At 38.3% G+C, this 27287-nt stretch overlaps 1 protein-coding gene across 2 annotated transcripts in view; it reads right to left on the reverse strand.

Annotated features, from left to right (window-relative positions):
* NFATC3 (nuclear factor of activated T cells 3) overlaps positions 1 to 25304 on the reverse strand; it is a 94016-nt gene extending 68712 nt beyond the window's left edge. The window contains exon 1 of one of the 2 annotated variants that reach the window (XM_027516183.1): positions 24879 to 25304. In XM_027516183.1, the coding sequence (XP_027371984.1) occupies positions 24879 to 24981 (103 nt within the window). In that variant the 5' untranslated portion in view covers positions 24982 to 25304. The remainder of the gene's footprint in view (positions 1 to 24878) is intronic. The other variant, XM_027516184.1, reaches the window with a different exon arrangement.
* Positions 25305 to 27287: the final 1983 nt, after the last annotated feature.

The following is a 27287-nucleotide window of genomic DNA, read 5'->3' on the forward strand; positions in this document are numbered from 1 at the left end:
AGTCCTTAAAATGAACAGCGGTGTTTACAAAAAACCCACAGGTAGTAGTATCATACTTAACAGTGAAAAACTGGAGGCTTTCTCCCCCAAATCAGGAACAAGACAAAGGCACCAGCTTTCACCACTGCTATTCAACATTGTACTGGAAGTCCTAGTCAGCAATTAGACAATGAAAGAAAATAGAAAGCGTCCAATTTGGAAAGGAAGAAGTAAAACTATCTCTATTTGCCAATGACATGATTCTATATATAGAAACTCTCATAGAATCCACAAAACACAACTAAAGCTAATAAACAAATTCAGGGAAGTTGCCGGTTAAAGTATCAACACCTACAATTCAGCTGTGCTTCTATATGTTGCAAAGAACAATCCAAAAAGGAAATTAAGAGAATTCTATGTACAACAACCTCCAAAATATAATATTTAGGAATAAATTTAACTAAAGAGGTGATATTTGCACACTAAAAACAACAAAATATTGCTGAGAGAAATGAAGGAAAACCTAAATAAATGGTAAGAGACTTCCTTGTTCATGAACTGGAAGACTTTACTGTTGTTAACACTGCAATACTTCACAAAGAAACCTACAGAGTCAACGCAATCTCTACCAAAATTTCAGTGGCTTTTTCTGCAGAAATGGAAAAACCAATCCTCAAATTTATATGAAACTGAAAGAGGCCTAGATCAGCCAAAATAATATTGAAAATGAAAATCAAAGCAGAACTCACACCTCACAATTCAAAACTTACTACAAACAGTGCACAAAGAAAGACGTACAAACTAATGGAACAAACAGAACTGGGAGTGGTATATGGGATACAGTTCCCTGTGTTATACAGTAGGTCCTTGTTTATTTTTTTATATAGTAGTGTCTGTCTGTTAATCCCAAACTCCTAACATATCCCTCCCCACTCCTTCCCCTTTGGTAACCATAAATTTGTTTTCATGTCTGTGAGTCTATTTTGGAAATAAGTTGATTTCTCTGATTTTTTTTAGATTCTACATATAAGTGATATCATATTATACTTTGTGTCTGACTTAGTTCATTTTATATGATAATCTCTAGGTCCATCCATGTTGCTGCAAATGGCATTATTTCATTCTTTTTTATAGCTGAGTAACATTCCATTGTTTAAACATACTGCATCTTCTTTATCCATACATCTATTGATGGACATTTCCATTGCTTCCATGTCTTGACTATTGTAAATAGAGCTACTATGAACATAGGGGTGCATATACCTTTTTGAATGTGAGCTTCTGTCTTTTCTGGATATATGTCCAGTAGTCGGATTGCTAGATCATATGGTAACTCTATTTTTAGTTTTTTAAAGAATCTCCATACTGTTCTCCATAGCGGCTGCACCAATCTACATTCCCACAAACAGTACAGTATGCTTCCCTTTTTCCCATACCATTTTCAGTATTTGTTATCTGTAGACTTTTTGATGATGGCCATTCTAACTGGTGTGAAATGATATCTCACTATAATTTTGATTTGCATTTTTCTAATAATTAGCAATGTTGAGAATCTGACCAAATGAATTTTTAAATTTTTATTTGTTTATTTTTGGCTGTACTGGGTCTTCATTGCTGCATGTGAGCTTTCTCTAGTTGTGGCAAGTAGGGGCTACTCTCTAATTGCAGTGTGCAGGCTTCTCACTGCAGTGGCTTCTCCTGTTGTAGAACATGGCCTCTAGGGTGAGTGGGCCTCCATAGTTATGGCATGAGGGCTTAGTTGTCCCACAGCTTGTCGAATCTTCCCAGGCCAGGGATTGAACCTGTGTCCCCTGCATTGGAAGGAAGCTACTTAACCACTGGACCACCAGAAGTTCTGGCCAATTAATTTTTGACAAGGCTGCTAAGACAATTCAATGGTGAAAGAATAGCCCCTTCAACAAATGGTGCTGGGACAACTAAATAACCACATACAAAAGAATGAAGTTGAACCCCACCTCACATCATACACAAAAATTAACTCAAAATGGATCAATGACCTAACTGTAACAGCTAAACCCATTAAACTCTTAGAAGAAAACACAGGTGCATACTTTCATGATCTCAGATTTGGCATGGATTCTTAGATTTGACGCTCAAAGCATGAACAACAAAAGAAAAACTAGAAGAAACGGATTTCACATTTCATAAAAATTAAAAACTTTTGTTCTTCAAAAGATACTATCAATAAAGTGAAGAAAATCCAGAGTATGGAAGAAAATATCTGCAAATCATGTATCTAATAAGGGTTTGGTATCCAGAAAACATAAAGAACTCTTTACAACTCAACAACCAAAAGACAACCAATTTTTTAAAAGGGCAAAGGACCTGAACAGACATTTCTCCAAATAAGATACAAAAATTGTCAGCAAGCATGTGAAAAGATGTTCAACATCACTGGTCAGTAAGAAATGCAAATAAAAACCACGATACCACTTTAGACCCACTAGAATGGTTTTAATTTTAAAAGAAAAGACAAACAAAAAAACCCTAGAAAATAATAAGTGTTGTATTGGTGAGGATGTGGAAAAACAGGAATCGTTATACGTTAATGGTGGCCAAGTAAAATGGTGCAGAGGCTATGGAAAACAATCTGACATTCAGATTGCTTCAAAAAAGTAAACATAAAATTACCACAGGATCCAACAATTCTATCTCTAGGTATATACCCTAGAGAACGCAAACATATGTCTTGAAAGAAGCTTATACACAAATATTTTTAGCAACATTACTCATAACAGTCGCTAAGTTGTATCTGACTCTTCTCGACCCCCATGGACTGCAGCACACCAGGCTCCTCTGTCCTCCACTATCTCCCAGAGTTTGCTCAAATTCATGTCCACTGAGAAGATGAGGCTAACCATCTCATCCTCTGCCACCCCTTTCTCCTTTTGCCTTCAATCTTTCCCACTGTAATGAAAAAAGCTGCCAACATTCATTGGATCATGGAGAAAGCAAGCGAATTCCAGAAAAACATCTACTTCTGCTCCACTGACTACAGTAAAGCCTTTGACAGTGTGGATCACAACAAACTGTGGAAAATTCTTAAGGAGATGGGAATACCAGGTCACCTTACTGGTCTCCTGAGAAACCTGTATGTGGGTCAAGAAGCAACAGTTACCACTGGACATGGAACAACTAACTGGATCAGTAAATGAATAGGGCAGCAAATTATGGTGGACACATACAATGGAATACTATTCAACCATAAAAAGAGGCAAAATATTAACAGATGCTGCAACCTGGATGAACCTGAGAAACATACCAAGGAAAAAAAGCCAGACTAAAAAGGTCACATATTGTATGATGCCTTTTATATGATAGTTTCAGAATATGCAAAAGCAGATTACAGGTTACTGAGGTTGGGGGAGGAGAGGAAATGGGGAGTGATTACTTAATGGTATGGGGTGTTTTCAAGAGGTGATGAAAAAGTTTTGAAACTAGAGAACTGATAGTTGCACAACACTGTGAATACACCAAACACACTTGACTGTAATCTTCAAAATGTTTAATTGTGTGTTATATAAATTTACCTCAATAAAAAAAAACAAAAACAAATCGAAAGAACTTTCACACAGAGAACTGAAAACATACATTCACCCATTCCTTACTGAAACTCCATTAAATGACAGTAAAATAATTTTTTTAAGGGTGTAAACTCACAAGAAAAACAACAACAAAACAGGACCTGAAACCATGGCAACAAAACTTTTAGAAGCTGGAATGCAGGACACATGGTAACTGATTTAGCACCTGAAAAAGCTAAATCTTAAGCCAACGACAGGGAAAAGAAAACTTATTTCCAATAAAGAAATCCAAACACTCAGGAAATACACTACCAGGTACTTTTGGAAGTAGACACGAAGGCAAAGTTGAAAACAAGATTGACACAAAGTTTACTTATTTAGTGAGTCACTAATCACCTCCCCAGTTTCACATACCTCCTAACTCTGCACTACTGGAGGACTGTCCCTCTAGGCAGAAGGCTAGAGATTTTCTGAAGAAGTAAAACAAGATAACTGAGAGCCAGTAACCAAAAACAGAGTGAGGAACTAAAAAGTCTCTCTAAAAACATGTATATTGAAACCCCCAGGACTTTTTCTTCTCTTGTCATAGTACAATGGACTTATACTCTGCAAGCAACACACTGACCGCACAGCTGACCTAGCAAAAACCCTATAATGAGGCCTGCAGTTAGCAAGTGCCACTTGTGATCATGCAACTGCCATTAAGATTTTGGTGCCCCATTAAAAAAAATAACAAGCAAATAGCCAAAGATCATCAAAGATCCAAGAAAAGCTTCAACATTAAAGACAGAGGCAAGTAGAGAAGAAAAGAAATATGGAGGGAAAAGACTATGCAGTAAGATGGAAATCTCAACAATAAAACTCATCTCAACAACCTCGGAGAAAAAAGAAGATATTGCAACCCCAAAACAAGAACATATGGTTACTTAAAAAGATAAAAGAAAGAGCCCCTAGGAATTAAAAATAACAAATGAAAGGCTCAAAGAAAAACTGAAAGATCAAGTTGAAGAAATTCACCCAAAAAGTTCAGCAAAAAGACAAATAGGAAATGGGAGAGAATATCAGAATTGGTCCAGGAGATCCAGCTAAAACTTTTTTAAGTTCCAGAAGAAGAGAATAGAAAAATGAAGAGGAATAAAGGATCACCGAAGAGTCCAGCACAATGGGTGAAAAACAGATCCTGACTGATACACATCATCATTAAATTTCAGAATACAAAGAACTAAGAGGAAAAACTCTAAAACTGGAAGGCGAGAAAAAGGTTACACATGAAGAACACAGAAATCAGAATGTCATCAGACTTCTCAAAAGCAATTCTGGAAGCTAGAAGAAAAATGGAGAGCTATACCTTCAAAAACTTGAGAAAAAATTATATTTAATCTAGATATCTAAAACCAGGAATAATGAAGTGTGAGGAGAGAATATAGACATTTAAAAACATTGGGTTGGCCAGAAAGTTCCATAACATCATACAGAAAAACCCAAACAAACTTTCTGGTCAACCCATATGTAAGCTCTTGAATATTTACCTCCCATTACCTCTCATATGCTCCTGGAGTAAATACTCCACCAAAATGAGTGTGAAGTAACCAAGCAAAAGGAGGATATATGATATATAGCCAAGAAACAGGTGACGCAATAAAAGGCAAAGGGACTCCTTAAGATGATGCAGAAGAGAGATCTCAGAATGACAGACGTACAACTGCCTAAGCTGTACAACCAGTCCAGGTTTGAGAAATTTAGAAGGCTCTAAGAGAGAAATTTCCAAGAAAATAAAATTGATAGACCAACTAATGTGTCTCAAAGTGTTGAGAAGAGATTCAGGCACCTGGAGGAGACCTTAGGAATGAATTAGTTTAAGTACACAGAACAGTACTTGAACCATGAACTTCCAGATGTTCAAGCTGGATTTAGAAAAGGCAAAGGAACCAGAGATCAAATTGCCAACATCCACTGGATCATAGAAAAAGCCAGAGAGTTCCAGAAAAACATCTACTCCTGCTTTACTGACTATGCCAAAGCCTTTGACTGTGTGGATCACAACAAACTGTGGAAAATTCTTCAAGAGATGGGAATACCAGACCACCTGACCTGCCTCTTAAGAAATCTGTATGCAGGTCAGGAAGCAACAGTTAGAACTGGACATGGAACAATGGACTGCTCCATATCCGGAAAGGAGTACGTCAAGGCTGTATATTGTCACCCTGCTTATTTAACTTATATGCAGAGGACATCATGAGAAACGCTGACTGGATGAAGCACAAGCTGGAATCAAGATTGCCGGGAGAAATATCAATAACCTCAGATATGCAGATAACACCACACTTTTGGCAGAAAGAGAAGAACTAAAGAGCCTCTTGATGAAAGTGAAAGAGGAGAGTGAAAAAGGTGGCTTAAAACTCAACAATCAGAAAACAAAGATCATGGCATCTGGTCCCATCACTTCATAGCAAATAGATGGGGAAACAGTGGGAACAGTGTCAGACTTTATTTTTTCAGGCTCCAAAATCATTGCAGATGGTGACTGCAGCCATGAAATTAAAAGACGCTTGCTCCTTGGAAAGTAAGTTATGACCAATCTAGACAGCATATTAAAAAGCAGAGACATTACTTTGCCAACAAAAGTCTGTCTAGCCAAAGCTTTGGTTTTTCCAGTAGTCACGTATGGATGTGAGAGTTGGACCATAAAGAAAGCTGAGCGCCGAAGATTTGATCCTTTTGAACTGTGGTGTTGGAGAAGGCTCCTGAGAGTCCCTTGAACACTAAGGAGATCCAACCAGTCCATCCTAAAGGAAATCAGTCCTAAATATTCATTGGAAGGACCGATGCTGAAGCTGAAACTCCAATACTTTGGCCACCTGATGCAAAGAACTGACTCACTGGAAAAGACCCTGATGCTGGGAAAGATTGAAGGCAGGAGAAGAAGGGGACAACAGAGGATGAGAAGGTTGGATGGCATCACCGACTCAAAAGACATGAGTATGAGTAAGCACCAGGAGCTGGTGATGGACAAGGAAGCCTGGCGTACTGCAGTCCATGGGGTTGCAGAGAGTCGGACACGACTGAGTCACTGAACTGAACTGAAGTACATAGAACAGTAATGACCACAGGGCTTCCCTGGTGGTCCAGTGGTTAAGAGTCTGCCTACTAATACAGGGGACAATGGGTTTAATCCCTGGTTCGAGAGGATGTCACATGCCATGGAGTAACTAGGCCCATTACCACAACTACTCAGCCCACGGCTCTACAGCTGCAACTACTGAAGCCTGCATGCCCTGGAGCTGGTGCTCTGCAACAAGAAGCCATTGCAATGAGAAGCCCACGCACCTAAGCCAGAGAAAACCCGAGTGCAGCAATGAAGATCCAGCAGAGCCAAAAACTAATTAATTTTAAAAAAGCCTAAATGGGGGACTTAAAGGAGAAAACTACAACGGAGAACACTGCCTTAAAGTCAAATCTACCACTTACTAGCTGTCTTATCTTCATCAGTTTTTCCTGCTCAGCTCCCTCCCTTATTTACCATATCCCAAACCTCTCATCTCTTCAGTCATCTTCTCCATAGTGACCCCTCATTTAGCAAGGGATCTTGACCCTACTTGACAAAGGTAGCAGAAAGCGAGGATCTTCCATAACACCCTCAAAAAAATATATATCTATACAAATTCTACAATCATCTTTTCATTTCCTTCCTCATAAAAAGTGCCTTGTCTCAGATATAAACCTACTCTCCCCACCTCTGATCTAAATTCCATACCCAAGTTCCATCAGCTACCTTCTCTTTTATAACTTCAACCTTCCCCTTCTCTCTTTTTCTTACTCGCTACTCCCCTCAATCTCTTACTTCCTTTAAAAAGCTTCCCTAAGGGCTTCCCTGATGGCCAGTGGTAAAGAATCCTCCTGCTAATGTAGCAGACACAGGTTTGATCCCTGGTCCAGGAGGATCCCACATGCCAAGGAGCAACTAACCCCTTGAGTCACAACTACTAAGCCTGTGCTCCAAAGTCCAGAAACTGCAACTACTGAGCCCATGCGCTGCAATTATTGAAAACTGCGTGCCCTAGAGCCCATGCTCCACAACAAGAGAAGCCACCACAATGAGACAGCTGTGCGATGCAGCTAGAGAGTAGCCCCTACTCTCCACAACTAGAGAAAAGCTGGAGCAGCAATGAAGACCCAGCACAGCTAAATATAAATAATAAATAAGTAATTAAAAAAAAAAAAAAGCTTCCTTGATATGAGTTCTTCTTTAGGGTCTTCTCTCTCTCCTTCCTCTAAAACAATAGCCTCTCATAATGAACAATTCTGCCCTCCTGGAACATTTGATAATGTCTAGAAGCATTTTTGACTGTCATAACTAGAGGGCTACAACTGGCATACAGGGACCAAAAATGCTACTAAAGAACTTACAATACACAACTCAGCACCTCTACTTATTTTTTTGGCTGCACCATGCAACTCATGGGATGTTAGTTCCCCAACCAGGGATCGAACCCGGGCCCCCTGCAATGGAAGCATAAGTACCAAACACTGGACCACCAGGGAATTTCCTCAGCCCCCTTTAAAACAAAGAATTATCTAGTCCAAAATGTCAGTAATGCCAAAGCTGAAAGACTCTGCTCCAGAAACTAAGTTTTTAAAAAGAATAATGTACTGTCACTGTCACCACTTCTTCACTCTTTAACATCATCTGGCTTCAAGTCTCATCCATTCACTGCACCTCTGTTGATCTCCTTGAAGAAACAGATACATCAACCACTCCTCTTTCTTAAAATTCTGTTTGAAAAGCAATGATGAAGATGAAAGCAGAGAATAGAGAAAAATTAATGAAACCGAAACATGATTGTAAGAGAAGACCAAGTGAATTAAAAACTTACGGTCACACAAAATCCTGTATGTGACTCTTTACAGAAGATTTATTAACTGCCAAATATCAAGAAGAACCAAAACATCTTTCAACAGGTAAGTAGATAAACTAACTGTGATACATCCATACAATGGAATACTTTACAGTGATAAAAAGGAACTAAATATTTCTTCATACAATGACATGAATGAATCTTAAATGCTTTTTGCAAAGTGAATGAAACCAGACACAAAGGAAAGAAGGAGTGGGTGAATTTTTAAAATAACGCATCTGTTTTTTATGGTATTCAGGTAAGGAATAAGTAACTCTATGCATTTGCCAAAACCCAAAGAACTGTACATCACAAAGAATGAAACTTTAACCTATGCAAATTTTAAAAAATCAACAAGGAGTTTGGGGAATTCCAGGATGGAATGCATACAATGCAAAAAGAATGTACTGTTTTACAAGCGTATGATATAATCTCAAAAAGTATCCAGAATATATAAAGAATTCTTAAGACTCAACAACAAGTAGACAAACAACCCTATTTAAAAATGGAAATATATTTAGGACTTGAATATACATTTCAGCAAAGAAGATGTAAAAGTAGCCAGTAAACACATGAAAAGATGCTCAACATAATTAGTAATTAAAGAAATGAAAATCAAAAGCACACTGAGAAAACACAATGGAAAAATAACAAGTATTAGCAAGGATGTAGAGAAACTGGAACTCTCATACACTGCTAACAGGAATATAAAATGGTGCAGCTCTTTTAAAAATAGTTTGGTGTTCCTCAAAAGGTTAGACATAGAATTTTATGATCCAGCAATTCCACTCTCAGGTATATGCCCAAGAGAAATGAAAACAAAGGTCTCACACAAACTCTGTACATGAATATTCATAACAACACTTACAATAACATCAAAAAATATTAACTACATAAGGATAAATCAGACAAAAAATGTATAAGACTTGTACACGAGAAACTCCAAACTGTTGTTAAAATTAAATAATAGCAATATAATAAAATAATAAAGATATTTAATAAAATAAATGAAGAGAGACATTTGTGGATTTAAAGACTCAATACTGATATTTGTTCTCCTGAAACTGGTCTATAGATTCAACATAATCCTAGTTAAAATTTTACTAGGCATTTTTGTAGAAGATGGCAAGCAGATTCTAAAATTTATACGGATAGGTAGAAGGTTTAGAAGAGCCAAAACAATCTAGAAAAGAACAAATTTGGAAAAAATGACTATCTGATTTCAAGAGTATTATAAAGGTACAGAAATGACAGTATAGTAATGGTAAAGGACAGACACACAGCTTAACACAGAACAGAGTCCAAAAATAAGCTCATACATATATGGTCAACTGAGTTTTCAAAAAAGTTCAAAGGCAATGCAGTGGGGGAAAGGACAGCTTTATCAAGAAATAGGGCTGGAAGAACTGGACATCCATATGCAAAAACAGTGAGCTTCGGTCCATACCTCACACCACACACACAAAAAATTAATAGATAGATCAAAATAGATCACAGACCTAAATACGATACCCCAACTATAAAACTTCCAAAAGAAAACCTCGGAGAGAATCTTTGTGAACTCAGGTTAGGCAAAGATTTCTTTTTTTCCTTGCAATTTATTTTATTTCTTTTAAAAGTGAAGTGATGTCACTCAGTCGTGTCCGACTCTTTGCGACCCCGTGGAGTGTAGCCTACCAGGCTTCTCTGTCCATGTGATTCTCCAGGCAAGAATACTGGAGTGGGTTACCATTTCCTTCTCCAGAGGATCTTCCCGACCCAGGGATCGAACCCAGGTCTCCCACATTGGAGGCAGACACTTTAACCTCTGAGCCACCAAGGAAGCCTATATTCCCCATGTTGTACAATATATAATTGTAGCTTATTTTCTATCTAATATTTTTTACCTGTCAATGCTCTACCCTTCTATTGCCCCTCTTCCTTTCCCTCTCTCCACTGTTAACTACTAGTTTCTTCTCTATGAGGTCTGCTTCTTTTTTGTTATATAGGTTAGGCACAATTTCTCAGCTATAATATCAAAAGTATAATCCATAAAGGAACAAATGTCATCAAAACTAAAAACCTCTGCAAAGGACAGTTAATGAAAAGACAAGCCACAGATTAGGAGAAACTCTTGTAAAGCATACATCTGATAAAGACTTGTGTTTAAAAAAAGACTTCTCAAAACTCAACAATAAAAAACAATTTAAAGGATGCAAAGACTTGAACAGACACTTGACCAAAAAATTATACACGGATGATTTAAAAAGATGCTTAATAGTGTAGTCCTTTAGGGGTATATCAATTAAAACCACAATAAGATGTCATTACACACACATCAGAATGGCTCAAAAGGTTAAACACTGTATGACTCAATTTATGTAACATTTTCTACACACATAGACACACAGACAGTGTGTGTAAAAATGGGAACAAGTGAATAAGTCTGGTGGATTGCAGCAATGTCATTTTCCTGGTCTTGATATTATACTATAGTTTTGCAAGAGTTTATCATTAGAAGAAACTGAGTAAAGGATACTCAGAAACTCCCTCTATTTTTTGCAACACTCTGTGAATCTACAATTATTTTGAAATAAAAAGCTTTTTTAAGTATGCAAAAGATTTAAATGACACTTCACCAAAAAAGACATACAGATGGCGAAAAAGCACATAAAAATATGTTCAACAGCATTTAGTCGTTAGGGAAATATAAAAAGACAAGGAAATACTTCTATGCACCTATTAGAACTAAAACTACAATTCAGACATTGGTGAAAATGTGGAAATGTACATTTCCACTGCTAGTAAGGTTTGTGAAATGATACATCCAGTTTGGAAAACAGTTTATCAGTTTCTCAAAAAGTTAAACTTACACCTACGATATGACCAACCACAGATTTAAGGGTAAAGGAAATAAGTGCCCACACAAAGACTTATACATAACGTTCATAAGTTTTATTTGTAAGCCAAAACAATCCAAAAGTCCATCAAGAGGTGAACAGATAAACAAATTGTGGGATATGCATAGAATGGAAACTATTCTCCAGTAAGAATGAATGACCTATTGATATGCTCACTAACATGGGTGAATCTCAAAATAACAATGCCAAATGAAAGACACTAGAACAACAACAACAAAAAACCAAAACTATATACTTCATGATTCCATTTATATGTTTTCTATAGTGATTTCAGTGGCTGTCTGGGAAAAGGGGAAAGGTGAGGGTGTGGGAATGATGACAAAGCATACAAGGAAATTTTCGGAGGTGATGGATATGTTCACCATCTTTAATGTGATGAAATTTTCATAGGTACACATGTGTCAAAACACATCAAATAGCACAATTCAAATAAATAGTTTATTATTGAAGGAGATCAGAATATGCTATTCCAAAATATGCTACTTTGGCATAAGGATTATTTGAGCTGAAGTCAACTGAAAAATAGCAAACAGGAAAACCTCTCTATCCTCTCTCTCCCTTTCTGCCCAAAAGCTGGGCATAAATTTCCCTTTGTAAAGGTGTTCCCCTCTCCCATACCACGAAGAGAACTACTCTTAACTGCACAACAAATCTTACAAAAACAACATTTATAATACATTTCCTAGTCACCTTCCCATAATGTAAACCCCACCAAAAGCCCAAACCCCTTTTTTACTTCGTCTAGTCTCTTCTCCATATTTTTCCACTCTTTGATAAAACAGTATATAAGCCTCCCAGACTTTTCACAGTGCCTGGTATATTTTATTAAAATAAATCACTTTCCCCCTTCCTATTTCCAAATCTGCTTCTCCTATCACAATTGACCCAAATTAGAAAAAAAGAAATAATCCTAGTCTCTTTCCTCTCTTTATTCAGCTGATACCAGGTCCTTTTGATTGCTTTCCCCTAAATCTATCTCAGCGTCATTCCCAACTTGCCATCTCTACACCTCTGCCCATTTCATTTCTCAGACACAACACCGCTTTTGCCTCCATTCCTGCCTTATTCAGTCCATTATCCGCAGTGTAGCAGAGAGATTTAAGTCATAAATCTGACATTCTTGTCCAGCTTGGAATTCTTTGACAGCTCCCTGTCTTCAGTCTAAAATCCAGCTCCTTAATACAGCACAACAGGCTCTCCTTTTCCAGCCACATCTGGATACTACAGCCTCATCTTCCAACAAGAAAGGACCACACTAACTTGTGTTTTTGGAAGTGTACTTCCTGCCCTATCTAGGCAAATAAACCTATTGGATTCAGCTTAACTTTAACTTCTGTGACCTCTCCAAGTTAAACTGTCATTTATGTTCTCAGAGGGCCTTCTCTGTACCTGTATTACTGCTGTATTTAGTATACATCCACTCCAATAAACTGAATCATATTCATACGTAATAATATTGACACAGTAAGCTATATTAAAAGACTGAACATTTTAGTATATTCACTCAGCTAATGATCTAGAGGTCCCTTCCCACTCAGTTACTCTGAGATCTTATACAACATCCCTGTCTGGTTTCTACTTTCTCTTCCCCATGCATATCCTTTTGTTTTATCTTTTAACAAGTGTTAGTTATTTTTAGACTAGCTTTAAAGATAAAGGATGAAATAAAATACTTTTAAAAGCATTTATGAAGAATTCCCTTGGGATCCAGTGGTTAGGACTCTGCACTTTCACTGCCAAGGGCCAAGGTTCAATCCCTGGTCAGGGAACTAAGATCCTGCAAGTCACAAGGCAAGACCAAAAGACAGACAGACAGCTAGATAGATATCTACACAGACAGATCAGGTAAATACATAAAGCATGTAAAAAATACTTTACTATGTCTATTTTTAAAAATTGGGATTGGTTTAGAAAGATGGTTCTGATGAAGTTATTTGCAAGGCAACAATGGAGAAACAGACGTAGAGAACAGACTTATAGACATGAGAAGAGGAGAGGTATGGAGATGTATGGAGAGAATAACATGAAAATTTACACTTATCATATGTAAAATAGATAGCCAATGGGAATTTGCTGTATGTCTCAGGGAACTCAAACAGGGGCTCTGTATCAACCTAAAGAGGTGGGATGGGAAGGGAGGCTCAAGAGGGAAGGGACATACATCTATAGCTGATTCATGCTGATGTTTGACAGAAAACAACAAAATTTTGTGAAGCAATTATCCTTCAATTAAAAAATAAATAAAAATTTTTTAAAACTGGGATTGGTTCAACTAGAAGGTTCTTTCCTTATGTTTCTGTATGTCTGCAAGACCATTTGATTCCATTTGTACCATACAAGGAACATGATTTGGTGCCTCATATATGCCATCCACCAGATACCAAGCCCACTAGAAACTTACTAGCCATACTTCATCCTCTTTCCCTGCACTTATATAGGCTCCCCTGTCTACCAGAAGAACTTTGACAAAGCAAGAAACTCAAGTGCCAGTAAAAGTAATTGCAAAGGAAAAGTCACATCTACATTTTAAAGTTCCTCAACTGCTAGCATACTGTGGATAGAAAAAGCAGAGGATTATTTTGGAGGATCTCAAACCTTCTGCCCCCAGCATCCGTTTCCTCCTAACAGGTTTTCTGCCATGTATCCACTCTTCTCCTGTGCAGCCTTGTACTTCAGGGAAAGCCAATCACCTCCTCAGGCCAAGGGATGGGCCTAGTTGGCTAAGAATAATTCCATTTGTCTTTACTAGTTACTAATTTAGGAAAGGGAATGTAACCCAATTTTGGTCAATGAAATGAGAGGTTATATTTGCTTTAGACTTCTGGAAAAATCCGTCCTCATGCTTAAAAAGAAGCATGTGAGGTCAGTGTTTGTGTCTCTTCCCCTGCCCTCACCAAATGTCAACCCCAAACATACCTATTTTGCATATGTTTAAACTAGAAAATAAAAAGCACTACTATTTCCTCTAAACAGTGATCAGATGATAAAAAGTCAAACCAAGTTTCAAAACAATGATCAGTCAACATGTACCAGGTAACATAACAAAAGAACCTTCTTGCTTTTGCTCTGAAAGGAGAGTTCTGGTTAGAGTCATAAGAGTGTATGTAAAAAGAAATAGGTAGTAGACAAAGAGAAGCCCAAAGGCAGTACTGATCTTGGGAGATAAGATTAAGTGGCAGATGGCACACTGATCAAAACATCAAGGCAAAAATGTGTGTCAGCACTAGCGGCTATAGAAGGTAGAGCAGTTTCACTTCAGTTCTAAATTCAACCAAAGTTAAGTAGTACTTATGTATCTGCTGAAACATTTGAAAGCAAAATGTTTAAATTAAAAAAAAAAAACTATCTTAACTAGTAATTTAGCATTTTTAAAATTTTGAACTTTTGTCTAATTTAGGTTTAGGGTAATTTTCATGACAAATCTAAAAGTGTTTTAAATTTTAAGAAGTGCATAATTGGCCTGCAAAGGCCACAAGCCAGACCCTAATTAGGACAACTTGGGAGAGAATTACCAAAGAGAAAGACGAAATCCTCACTACTTAAAACCTACAAAGTATGACTTCTCGACCTCCAGATCCATAAGGAAGGAAAGAAATCCAAGAGAGCCAAATTTTGGCTGAGCATGGTTAGCTGCGTGGTACCCTTTATTGGTCTGGCTGTACTACAGCTACCATTTAAAAATGTCTAGAGCAGGCATGAGCAAGAGGCATTCCTCAAGTGGCCACTCTGAGCCCAAAGCAGAAAGTCTAGTCACAGGCACATAGGTAACTCTGCCTCAGGTACGTTTGATTCCATGTGCTCATCATGAGTCCTGGTTTTACCAAAGGGAAAACTATTTCTGTACTTGAACTCTTTCTGGGGTAGAGAGGCAAGGGAAATACCAGAAAGAGCCCAAGTCAGAAAACCAGGGTTCAAATCCCAACCCTTCTACTTTCTAGATGGTCAAATCTACCTTCATTTATGCTTCCTCAGGTAAAATGGAAATAGTACCTACCTCTTCAGGTTATCATAAGACTTAGAAATAATATATATATAAATAATTTGCATATAATAGTACTCAATAAAGTTGGGTTAAGTATTTACTTAACACCACATACAAAAAAACAGAAGCTACAAAAATGATGAAAATTACAGGCTAGGCAAAAAAAGTTCAGGATTTTCAAGTAGAAATTAAGCAATTTACTAAAGAAAAACAAAAACTAGGAGCCAGAGATCCCAGGCCTCTGTTTTGTAACTAACTAGTTAAATGACCCTGGACAAGCCAACTTGAACCTACGTTTCCTCTCTTATAAAATGAAAGAATAAAATGAGCCTGAAATTATTCTGTCCTTTTTGGCAGTGTCACTCAACTAGCAATGGATATGAATTTAGAACCCAGACCTAGTTCAATACTACCTCAAAATAACGTTTCTAAACTGTATCACAAAAGAGACTATGAAACAATATGTGGCTGGCAGAGGCAGTTCGGACAAATAGGTAGAAAGAAAGATTTCATACTGGGCCTGAAACGAGATGATAATAATTTATAAAATTAATATTAATAAAGAGAATGTTATATTAATGTATAGAGTAAGGGATATAAAAAAGGTAAAGCACAGTAAGGAAAACCAGTTTAGAGGCAGGTTATAGACAGAAGGGAGCAGGAATCAAAGATAATTTTAGCTGTGACTTTTAAAATTGAATTAGGGAATAAAATATGAAGAGAAAACTACATAAATCCAAATAGAAGCTGACAAGACTTGAGTTAGAACAAAGAGCGGAGAGAAAGGGGGAGATATAACTCATTTTCAGGAAGTGGCAAAATTCAGCAATAAAAATACAGCAATATGCTGTATATAAAATAAAAAGACAGCAATATGCTAATTCAACAAAAAAATAATGTAAATCAGTAGAGCTGATTTACAATGCTGTGCCAATCTTACACCAAAATGACTCAGTGTTACATACATATACATTCTTTTTTAAATATTCTTTTCCATTATGATTGTTCCCAGGAGACTGGATATAGTTATATAGTACGGCCTTGTAGTTTATCCATTCTAAATATAATAGTTTGCATCTACCAACCCCAAATCCCCAGTCCATCCTTCTCCCTCCTCTCCCCCTTGACGACCATGACAACCACAATAAAAAATATTTTTTTGTATTGTATTAAAGAACTACAGACATAGGAAATATGGCTTGAATAATAATAACTTGTCAATGACCTACCAGTTTTAATATAATCAGAAATATGAAACCATCTTTTAGAGCTCAGTTTTTCAAACTGAAGGTAGTTACCTACTAGTGAGACATGACCAACAATGTTTTAAAATTAACGAAAAAGAAAATATGAAAGTAATGCCAGAATAAAGGTAAATGCTACTTTATTGACACTTCCGTCTCAGTTTTCTTTGTTTAAACAAGTATCTGTTTGCTGGCTCAAAACAAAATTTATTACTCTGCATCATGGTCTAAAGGTTTTGAAACTCTCTATTATAGAAATTTTCAAACATAAAGTAGTGAATACAGTATAATTAGTCCCCATATATTTATCATGTAACTTCAACAATTTCTGAACGTCATTCTTCACTGAACCTTTACTGAAAGGAAGTGAAAACTATAAGGAAATGTTGCTGGCAGAGGAAATATCAAGTTTCCTTAAAATGCTTATACAACAATAAAAAATTAAAAAGTAACTTTTAAAAAATAATTTCATTTATTTATTTACGTTACACTGGGTCTTCACTATGGTGTGCAGAGCACGCGTGGGCTTCAGTAGTTGTGGTGCACAGGCTTAGTTGCCCAGTGGCATGTGGAATCTTCCTGGACCAGGGATCGAACCTGTGTCCCCTGCATTGGCAGGTGGATTCTTAACCACTGGATTACCAGGGAAGTCCCTAAAAAGTAACATTTAAATACAACTTTCTATATTTTCCCCAAAGACCTTCTTTATACAAAGGACAAGGTTAAAACTTATATTCCTTTAGAATTCAGTATGATTCATAAATGGCAAAACCTAAGATAAAAATTTCAAATCTTCTTTGCTCTGAAAGGTACACAATCAAAAGAATTTATATGTGCATTATTTTTGTGAATTAATCTCTACTAATTACATATAGGGCTTCCCTTGTGGCTCAGATGGTAAAGAATCCGCCTGCAATGCAGGAGACCTGGGTTCAATCCCTGGGTTGGGAAGATCCCCTGGAGAAGGGAAAGACTACCCACTAAGATTTAAAATCTAGTCTTAAAATTAAGATCAAGTTATCTAGTTTCATTTCATAATAAATTTAAAACTTTAAGAGATTAACAATACTTAATAAGTATTAGACTGATGGATATAAGCAACATGGTCAAATATTAAAACTTTTCAAACATTAAAAAACTTTTAAATTTCAAGCCATTAAATCATTAAACATTAAGTGAATTTTTCTGATCCCATGTAGTTACTTAGAAAATATTTTAGAAAAACTACTTAGAAAAACTAAAAAATACCTACTCAAAAGCACATCACAAGATCAGTTTCCTTCCTATTTATGTACACCACCAACATCCCACTGCTAATTCTACCCAAAGAGAGAAATGGGTTTTGGAAATCAGACATACCACAACTAGCTTTTGTTAAGCCAGTTTTCAAAAAAAAGTACATGCCACAGCAAATTCTATCAACTTCACAATGCTACTTTTTAAGTGAATATTCTTATCCTAATAGAGAGCCTTGAAGAGTTTGTCATTTTAAAACTTTCTATTATAGAAATTTTAAAACATACATAAAAATACAGAATATTATAATGAATTCCCATATATCCATCATCTAGCTTCAACAATTTCTGAATTTCATATTTTTCCTGAATGCTATTTTTTTAATTTAAAAATACTTTTATTTTAAACTAATATTGAAAAATATTTACATTTAAGTATGACTCACAAACTGTCCAATAAAAGTGTTCTGGCCGATGATGTAAAAATGTTTTTAGAAATATTTTTACATGTGACATAAATCAACATTATTTAAAAAAAGTTATAATTTCAAAGCTCACATAATCCTATTTTCAAATTAAACAGCAAAGATGATAAAAATTTAATACAAAATTAAGAAATATAAAAATTTTAAGACACTGAAAATAGATTTTAAAACATTAAAAATCTCACCCACTTCTGAAACATAAGACAAATAGAAACTATACATTTTGTTAAGAAAATGAAACCGTCGAGTGACTTTTCCAGTGTACCTGAGATTTTCAGGTTTTCATAAAGACGCACTTTCCTTACACACAGGAATATCAATATGTTAATTAGAACTGTCCCAACAACTAAAGTTCAGCTATCAATTCATAGACAATTCATAGCATATTCTGCTTACATCTTACAGATCCAATTGTTCCTGTCTTCTCAAGTCCACTGAATTCATGCAAACAGGTGAGACTCATGCTATATAATTTATAAACATTACCAGAAATATTGAAATACATGCAGACTCATGCTATGTATGAGCTAAAATTATGGCTGTTAAAAAAGCTTGCTACTGCTTGTGACTCTCCTAAGCCTCCCTGAACAAATTTACTCCTCTTAAATTCCACTGTTACTTGAACCTCATATGGCATGCCTGGGCAAATTTGATGACTTGGATTTTGTTTTAGAAGCCAGGCTTACTGCCAAGTCTGCTGTGTCTACTCCCCTGACCCACTAGAACAGCTTTAGACAACACCTTCCTTATTTATGTTACTGCTGTGAGCAGTCAAACCACTGCTTTCTATCAAATGAGGCTCAACTAACTCAGGTTTCCTATCTCTTAGCAGTAATGCAATCGACTTCAATGTATTCTGGCTTCCTCAATCCCACCTCTTATTTAATATAAAACATCACCATACTGAATCACATACTAAGAAGGTAAGTAAAAGATACATTAAACTTCACAATCAGTAACACAACTCATTATCTTCTCTTAAAATGTTTCCATTTTATATATTAGTATTTATCATTTTTTCTGAAGAACAATGAACTCCACATTTTCTTACCAAAAATGTCTTCATGATCACACTTCATTGAAAAAATAAACGCAGAGCAAGACTCAAAAGCAAAGTCTGGGATATAATTCAGTAAAAATACATACAATAATTTTAGGCAAAGTTCATTGGTTTCTACCAAAGGCAAGTCATAATAATAAGTTAATTCTACAACTTATCTTAATATTTCAAATGCCCTTAAATACTTAAGTTTCAGGCCTTACTAGACCCTCCCCGCAGTGTCTTGGCAATATACACAATACCCAAGTTTTAATTTTTATATCATCTAATAAAATTACTATAGTATTATCTCTGGTAATAGTTTAGAATATATGCCAAAATAACCTTTCCGTACTGGCAAATCCCACTGACAGAGGAACCTGACAGGTTACAGTCCATGAGGTAGTAAAAGAGTTGGACACAACTGAGCAACTAAAGACTTTTGAGAGTCCCTTGGACTGCAAGGTGATCTAACCAGTCCATCCTAAAGGAGATCAGTCCTGAGTGTTCATCGGAAGGACTGATTTGAAACTGAATCTCCAATACTTTGGCCACCTGATGTGAAGAGCTGACTCATTGGAAAAGATCCTGATGCTGGGAAAGATTGAAGGCAGGAGGAGAAGCGGACAACAGAGGATGAGATGGTTGGATGGCATCACTGACTCAATGGACATAAGTTTGGGTAAACTCCAGGAGTTGGTGATGGACAGGGAAGCCTGGCGTGCTTCGGTCCATGGGGTCACAAAGAGTCGGACACAACTGAGCGACTGAACTGAACTGAGCAACTATAAACAACAACAAAAACAATCAGCAAATGGGAAAATCTAAGAAAGCACAGGTATAGCAATGCTCTTACAATGATAAAGTTTTAACAAAACAACTAAAATGTTTTCCTTAATTTTCCCCCATACTCACTAAAACACAGTTAATTCACTAATCTCCGTCACAAAATTCTGCTAATACCCTCAGGAGTATTGTCTATGTCTATCAGGAAAAATGTCAAGGAAACAGAATATTATTTTTCCAAGTGAAATGGTGAAGCGTTTATCATTGACTCAATCACCAAATACATATTCTCACTGCATTCAAGTCTAAGGGAAAAGCTGACCGATGGTATGAAAGTAACGTTCAGCAGTAATCAAATCTTCCTTTATAGTATCTAATGTGCTGTATAAACACACCATTAATTTCTACAGGAAACCATACACGCAACTTCCCTTTTTCATACTGATTTAAATATCCAATTATACTTAGTATGGTCAGTAAAGCAACCATCCTTCACACCATACTGAGTTAGTGACAATGTAATTCAAGTAAGCAGAAAAATGTAATTAAAACCAAGTGACCTTCAGTGCACATATTTAGTAAGATATGAGAAAGGAGGTAACATTGAAAACAGGAATAGAATTAAAAGGAAAAAATAAAAATATTTAAGACAAATATTCCAACTCATTTAGTAAGGTTTAAAAGACTGGATCTCTCATCTGCCCTTACTCTCTCTCAATATTTTAGTTTACTATAGAAAAAAGGTCTAGAAAATAGGAGGAAATAAAAAAATAATCAATCATCAATTTTCAGGTGTTTTTTAAAAAATCTTACCATTTTGAAAAAAAATTACCACCACTTACTGAGTATCACTGGGCCAAGGACTGTGCTAAGACCTTTAAATACATTATCTCATTTAAAACAAGAGAAACAAAAACAGAGTACAAATTTTAATAAAAACAAAAAAGTGAGAAAATGAAATTATCTAAAAGACAGTAAATTATAAAGAATACATGAATCAGATGTCCAAGCACTAAACAAAGTCAAACACTACAGATTAAAGATTAGGACAATGATCTAGAAAAAGTTTCTCAAATTCATTTTTTAATTTTTATTAAAAAAAATTTCCCCTCAACTTTATGTGTGAAAAAGCTGCATATTAAAGTGGTATCTGACAAAACTACACTTACCATAAAGTAAATTTCTAACAAAAATACATATTCCATCTATTTCTCTCCTTTTAAAAACGAACAACAGATAAAATACAACACACCTACAGCACACCCTCCTCCCAGTGACTCTCCTCTGGGACTAGAAAGTCCAAGTTTACTAGCGAACAAATCCTAAGAATGAAACTTTAAATCTGAAACATAAAGATTATTACAACATCTAACTAATATATATCAATACACTAAAATAGAGCACCAGAAGCTACCCTTCATGATGGGAAATAATATTAGCGAAATACATTAAACACCAATTTAAAATTTTCTATTTACTCATGAGGTATATCTTCATTTTCAAACTAGGTATTAAAGTAAAGGATATGTGAACATAGTATTTTGATTCACTTTTAACTGGAAAAATGTCAGTTAACCCTGTCCTCATATTTTAAAAAAAAAAAGCTAAAGACTCTAGAATCTTAAATTTTCTTTAATGGAAAAAAAATCTCAAAATACCTTGGTAAGTAATAAACTTAAGTCAGTCACAATGTATTGACTTTATCCAGTGTCAAATCATCTCATTTGTATTTTACCAGCTTGCTTAGGATATTCACTAAATTCAGCTTCTTGCCTTGTCCTCAGTCTCCATCCACTATCCTCTCCACCTCCAAATATTTTTTAAAATCTTCTGTATGGAAATTTAGATACGACACAAGTACTCTCAAGCCTTTAGAGAGAAGGAAAACCTGGAACCCAAAATGACCAAGATCTGCCATCTTATGGTATTGACCAATAAAAAGTCAAAGAACTAAGACAAGTCTCATAAACTTCCCTTACCACACACAAAAAAGAAAAAACAACTGACTCAAAACTTAAGTGGTACTTTTTCCTTAACTGAACAAATACTGGGTGCCTACTATGTTAAAGGCACTGTGCTAGGCATCTATAAACAAGATACCAATATTATCCCTGCCCTCGTGGAATGTTCCACTTCACTGAGGAAGAGAACTCAGACACAAGCAAACTCACTGACACGACCCAATACTGATCTGAATTCTAGTAAGCAATTTTACTCTCATGGCCCACCTTACTGCATATTATCATCTTAAAAGGATGTTAGTTAATCCACTTAGTCCTTCAAACTACACACTCTTAATTATGCTTAATAAAATGAAACTTTGAACTTCAAAATGAAATTTTGAACTTCCCTGGTGCTCCAGTGACTAAGACTGCACTTCCCATGCAGGTGCCTGAGTTCAATCCTGAGTTAGAGAGCTAGAATCCCATATGCCTCAACTAACACACAGCACAGCCTAATAAATAAATAAATATTTTTTAATGAAAATTAATATGACAAATAACTTTGAAACCTTAATTTTGAACATTTAACACATCATTTTCAAAAGAATTTAAAAATTAGCTAGTGGGTGTTCATAGCAGCACTATTTACAACTGCCAAAAAGTAGAAAAAAACTCATGTCCATCAATGGATGAATAGATAAAGAAATCGGAATAAATATACGATAGAATATAATTCAGTCATAAAAAGGAACAAAATACTGCTATGTTCTATAGCGCGGATGAACCACAAAAACACTGCACTAAGTGAAAGAAGACAGACACTAAAGGTCATATATGTATGATTCCATTTATATAAAATATCCAGAATAGGTAAACCCATAGAGACAGATCCCAGATTAAGAGACTGGGCTGCCAGGGACTGGGAGGGGGCAAGGGAGAAAGAAAAGCAACTGCTTAATGGGTTTGGGGTTTCCTTTTAGGGTGATGAAAATGTTTTGAAACTAGATAGATGTGGTTGCACAATGCTGTGACTGCACTAAATGCCACTGAATCATTCAATTAAAAATGGTTTGTGTCATGTGTATTTTACCTTAAGTTTTTAAGACTTAAAAAAAATAGCTACTAGACTACTTTAAAAGGGACGTTTTATCACAAATAAAACTGCTCAAGTTTAACTCTGGGAAAACCAGTTATTAATCAAGTTTCAAATCTTAACTTCTTCTAGACCCATTTTGATTTTGACCCATATCAAAATGTTTTTTAGAGGACTTATGGCAAAAATCATTCCTTAAAAAGCTGTTTTCATAGCTTGTAAATGTTAATGTTTGAGATGTACATACAATTCCAACTACATGATGATTCTCCTTTATTACATGTTTGATTAACATCCTTATGGATCATCTGTTTGGTATACCATGTTCTCAATCAAGTTTGTGTCCAATAAAAGTTTGCTGACATCATTAACTATATCATTTTCTATAATGAAAATACTCATTCAAACGATGTATTTTTTTGTTAAACCCCAATAATCTAAGTACAATTCAATGCAACCCTCTCCATAAAAGCCACTTTTCCCGTTTCTACCTCTATCATAAGCTGCACCATTCAGTCAGCCTAGTAGCACAGTTATTTGGGTTATGTGCCTCCATCCCATTTCCCAAGTTCCTTGAGGGGCCTCTCAGTTCTTTCTGCGCCCATCATAACACTACCAAACACCATCCTGAGCATAACAGGTGCTCAAACGATGTCAATGGAATTGAAAAAGACATCTAACATAAAAAAAAACCTAAGAGAACTGATAATACAGTACAAATACTTCGCAGAGATTCTTTATATAATACGTTCTGATACGTTTTTCAATGCAAGCCTACAGAACAGTCTGTTGAACATCAGTATGAACATTAAGTAATTCACCTAACACCCGGAAAGAATAAAGGGGGATTAGTCTTATCCATTTCCCTTTTGAAGTTCGCTTGCATAAGTAATAGGGAAACTGAACTTAATGAACCACAGTATTCCAAACCAGGTCACAGGAGAGTTCCAAGTCCCCAGCCATCCTGTTCCTATTTCCTGATTGGTCTGACCTCCAAGCATTATGGTGCCCAGCCTTTCACGATCTCCTTTAAACTCAATACAGGATCTCCTTCAAAACATCTTCCGAGGTGAGCTTTTTCTGAAAATAAAAACTGACTTCCAGAACTTTCTAGGAGAATTACGGACAAGGCACCCCACTTTTAAAAATGTTCCAAACACTCTGCTGCAATAAAAAAAAGAAAAAAATAGAAACCTGTTTTTCAGAAAAGCCCCGTTATAGTTACACTTCTAATTAAATGTGAGCCATTAACTTGCACAAGTGGAAATTTAACACTACAGCATTACTCTCCTAGCGAAGTATATTTAAATAGACATGAGCACGAATTTTAGAGAGCTCCTGCACTTCCAGAATGCGCATCTTTCAAATGGAGATTGTTTTTAACACTTAGAATAGATGAAAAACCAAGCCTGCTTACACTTCACAGGGACATTTCCTTCACACCACGCTGGCAAAGCAGCGACAACCAGACGCCACCCGGGCAGCGGCCCCGAACCTCGGCCTCCAAACCCCCGGAGTCCAGGTCCCCACTAGTTCGCTTCCAGCCAAGCCCGCAGCCACTTCCAAGTCGCTGCGACTCACACGCCTCCTCAGCGGTTTAAATCCGCTCTTTACTCACCACACACACACACCCACACACACACACACACACGACGTTACCAGACTCGGGACGACCAAGGGACCAGGGAGGGGGCGAGCCCGTGCGAGCGAGAAGAGCTGACGCTCCCCATTCCCGCCCCGCCCGGCACCCACCTGCAGGCCGCGAGCCCGGGGGCGGCGGCGCCGGCGCCCCGTCCTCGCCAAAGACGAGTTTAAAGTCGAGCTCGTCGTGGGCGCCACAGTTTGCAGTAGTCATCGGCGTGGCCCGGGGTGCTGCGGCTCCTCCTCAGGCGGCTGCGGCGGCGGCGGCGGCTCCTCAGCGCCGCTTCATGCCGGGCCGCTCCGGCCAGGAGTTCGCGGCTCCGCAGCAAACTTTCCGGGCGGGGACCGCGACGCCGAGCTTTCCGTTCCGAACTCGAAAACTGGCCGCGCGCCGAGCCGCACCACGAGCCGCCGCCACTGGCAGTCGTCGGTGCCCAAGCTGCCACGGTCGCCTTAGACGATATTCCCCGCCCCCCCAAAAGCCGCCGCCACCCGCGCGCTCCCGCGCCGTAACGCGCGCCAGGCCCCGCCCCCTACCGCGCGCCCGTCTGACCCGGCAGCCCATAGGCCACTGGCGCCGCGGGCTAGCCCGACGGCCCCGCCCTCTCAACCGGCCTACCGCGTGACTCCCTCTCCCGGAGAAGGAAGCCATGTGATCATGGAGAGTCGGGTAGCCCTGCTACCTCTTGGGAATTGTAGTTTGGCCTCTACTCCATCACCTCCAGACCCGGTACCAGAGTGTGGGGTCCATAGCCCTCTAATTAGATTGAGGGGCCCACTACCGGCCAATCAGAGATCCCCTTCCTTCTTGGGTGGAGCCCTAGCTGGGGAAGGGGCGCTAAGAGCCTTGGGGTTAAAGGTGCGGTGACTGGCGGCTGCAGAGTTACTTCTGCTGGCTGAGTTTTGGGAAAGCAACAGCGCTGGGGAGGGTTATGTGGCTATCACTCACACCCTCATCTCTTCACCCCAACCTTAATGGCGGAGTCTCCAGAGGGCGGGGACTGGGTTGGCCTTCCAGCTAAGCAAGAGCGGAGCGGGAGAAGCCCTGGGTTGCGCGACGATCCTCAAGCCTGAGTTACCCGTCGCTGCAGACCCACCCCTGAGGGGCGGAGCCCGCGCTTCGCCGACTGAGTCTTTGTCTACCCCCGCCAGCCCGCCTAGCAGCTGCTCTCTCGAGGACAGTCGGCACATTCGAGACCTTGGCGAAGTTCTAGGAGCAGGGTCTGTCCCCTGCTGTGTCAGGCTAATGGAATGGGAAAGCCCATCGTGAACTCACGCCACTGTAAGGGCTCTTGTGACCTCTGCATCCCGATGCACATCCATTAAGCGGGAGTAACTGTACTACCCAAACTGAGTGGCTGTTGGTGGGAAGGAAGTGACAGTGTATCAACAGTTTTCAAACTCTCGGCCCCTCCCCAGCGGGCCAGTCTTCCCCCGAGACAACCTAACGCCTCCTCCTGGAGCCTGGGGTGGAGGCTGTGCCCAGGGACGCTGAGCCTGGCTTGTTTACTTAGGACTCCTCCAAGGCACAGGGTGAACCAAAATCTGGGAGAGGTGACAGCGACTACCTCTCCTAGTTCCAGGCCCTGAAGGGCATAGCATCACTAGAAGTGTGTTGCCAGAAGAACCAGGGTCTCAGGCAGATGCAAGAGCCCAGGCATATTCTACACTGTCTACAAAAAAGCCCCTGGCTAGAGACTTGAGAATCCCTTGGACTGGAAGATCAAACCAGTCAATCCTAAAGGAAATCAGTTCTGAATATTCATTGGAAGGACTGATGCTGAAGCTGAAGCTCCAATACTTTGGCCACTTGATGTGAAGAACTGACTCATTGGAAAAGACTGAAGGCAGAAGGGGACGACAAGAGGATGAAATAGTTGGATGGCGTCACCGACTCGATGGACATGAGTTTGAGGACGCTCCGGGAGTTGGTGATGGACAGGGAACCCTGGGGTGTTGCAGTCCATTGGGTCACAAAGAGTCAGGCATGAACTGAACTGAACTGACTGAACTGAAGAGGGCAAGGTGGACCACCCTGAAGAAATGTCTCAATATGTGGACTGACAACATGAGCTACCAGGGAACCCTAGGGAGAGCCCAAATAAGCCTAGGGTCAGGAAGACAGGGCATGTCCAGACCAGTGAGACGTCTATCTTGGATTGGTTCATCCCTGAAGTCAGAAAACTTTCCCTGCCCTATGCTCTGTACCCGTACCTGTGCTGGACCTGGGGAGGCAGAGATAAATTAATCTCCCTTCAGGCATCAGGGAGAGGCCAGCAAATCTAATCACTGTGCAAAGAGATTATTATGGCTCTGCCAAGAACTCAGAGGAAACTCATAATCACCCTGGCTGCAGGGCTAAGTAGGAACTGGAGAGATGGGCATGATGGTTCCAGGCAGAAAACAGATTTCCAAAGACCAGAGAGTACATGCAGTGAATAAAAGCCAAAAATAAGGCCCGATGAATGGGGAGAGTGGTTTATGCCACTGTGAGCTCTCTGGACTTTATCCTGAGTGCAG

Source organism: Bos indicus x Bos taurus, chromosome 18, assembly GCF_003369695.1.
Source record: "Bos indicus x Bos taurus breed Angus x Brahman F1 hybrid chromosome 18, Bos_hybrid_MaternalHap_v2.0, whole genome shotgun sequence".
NCBI lineage: Eukaryota > Metazoa > Chordata > Mammalia > Artiodactyla > Bovidae > Bos > Bos indicus x Bos taurus.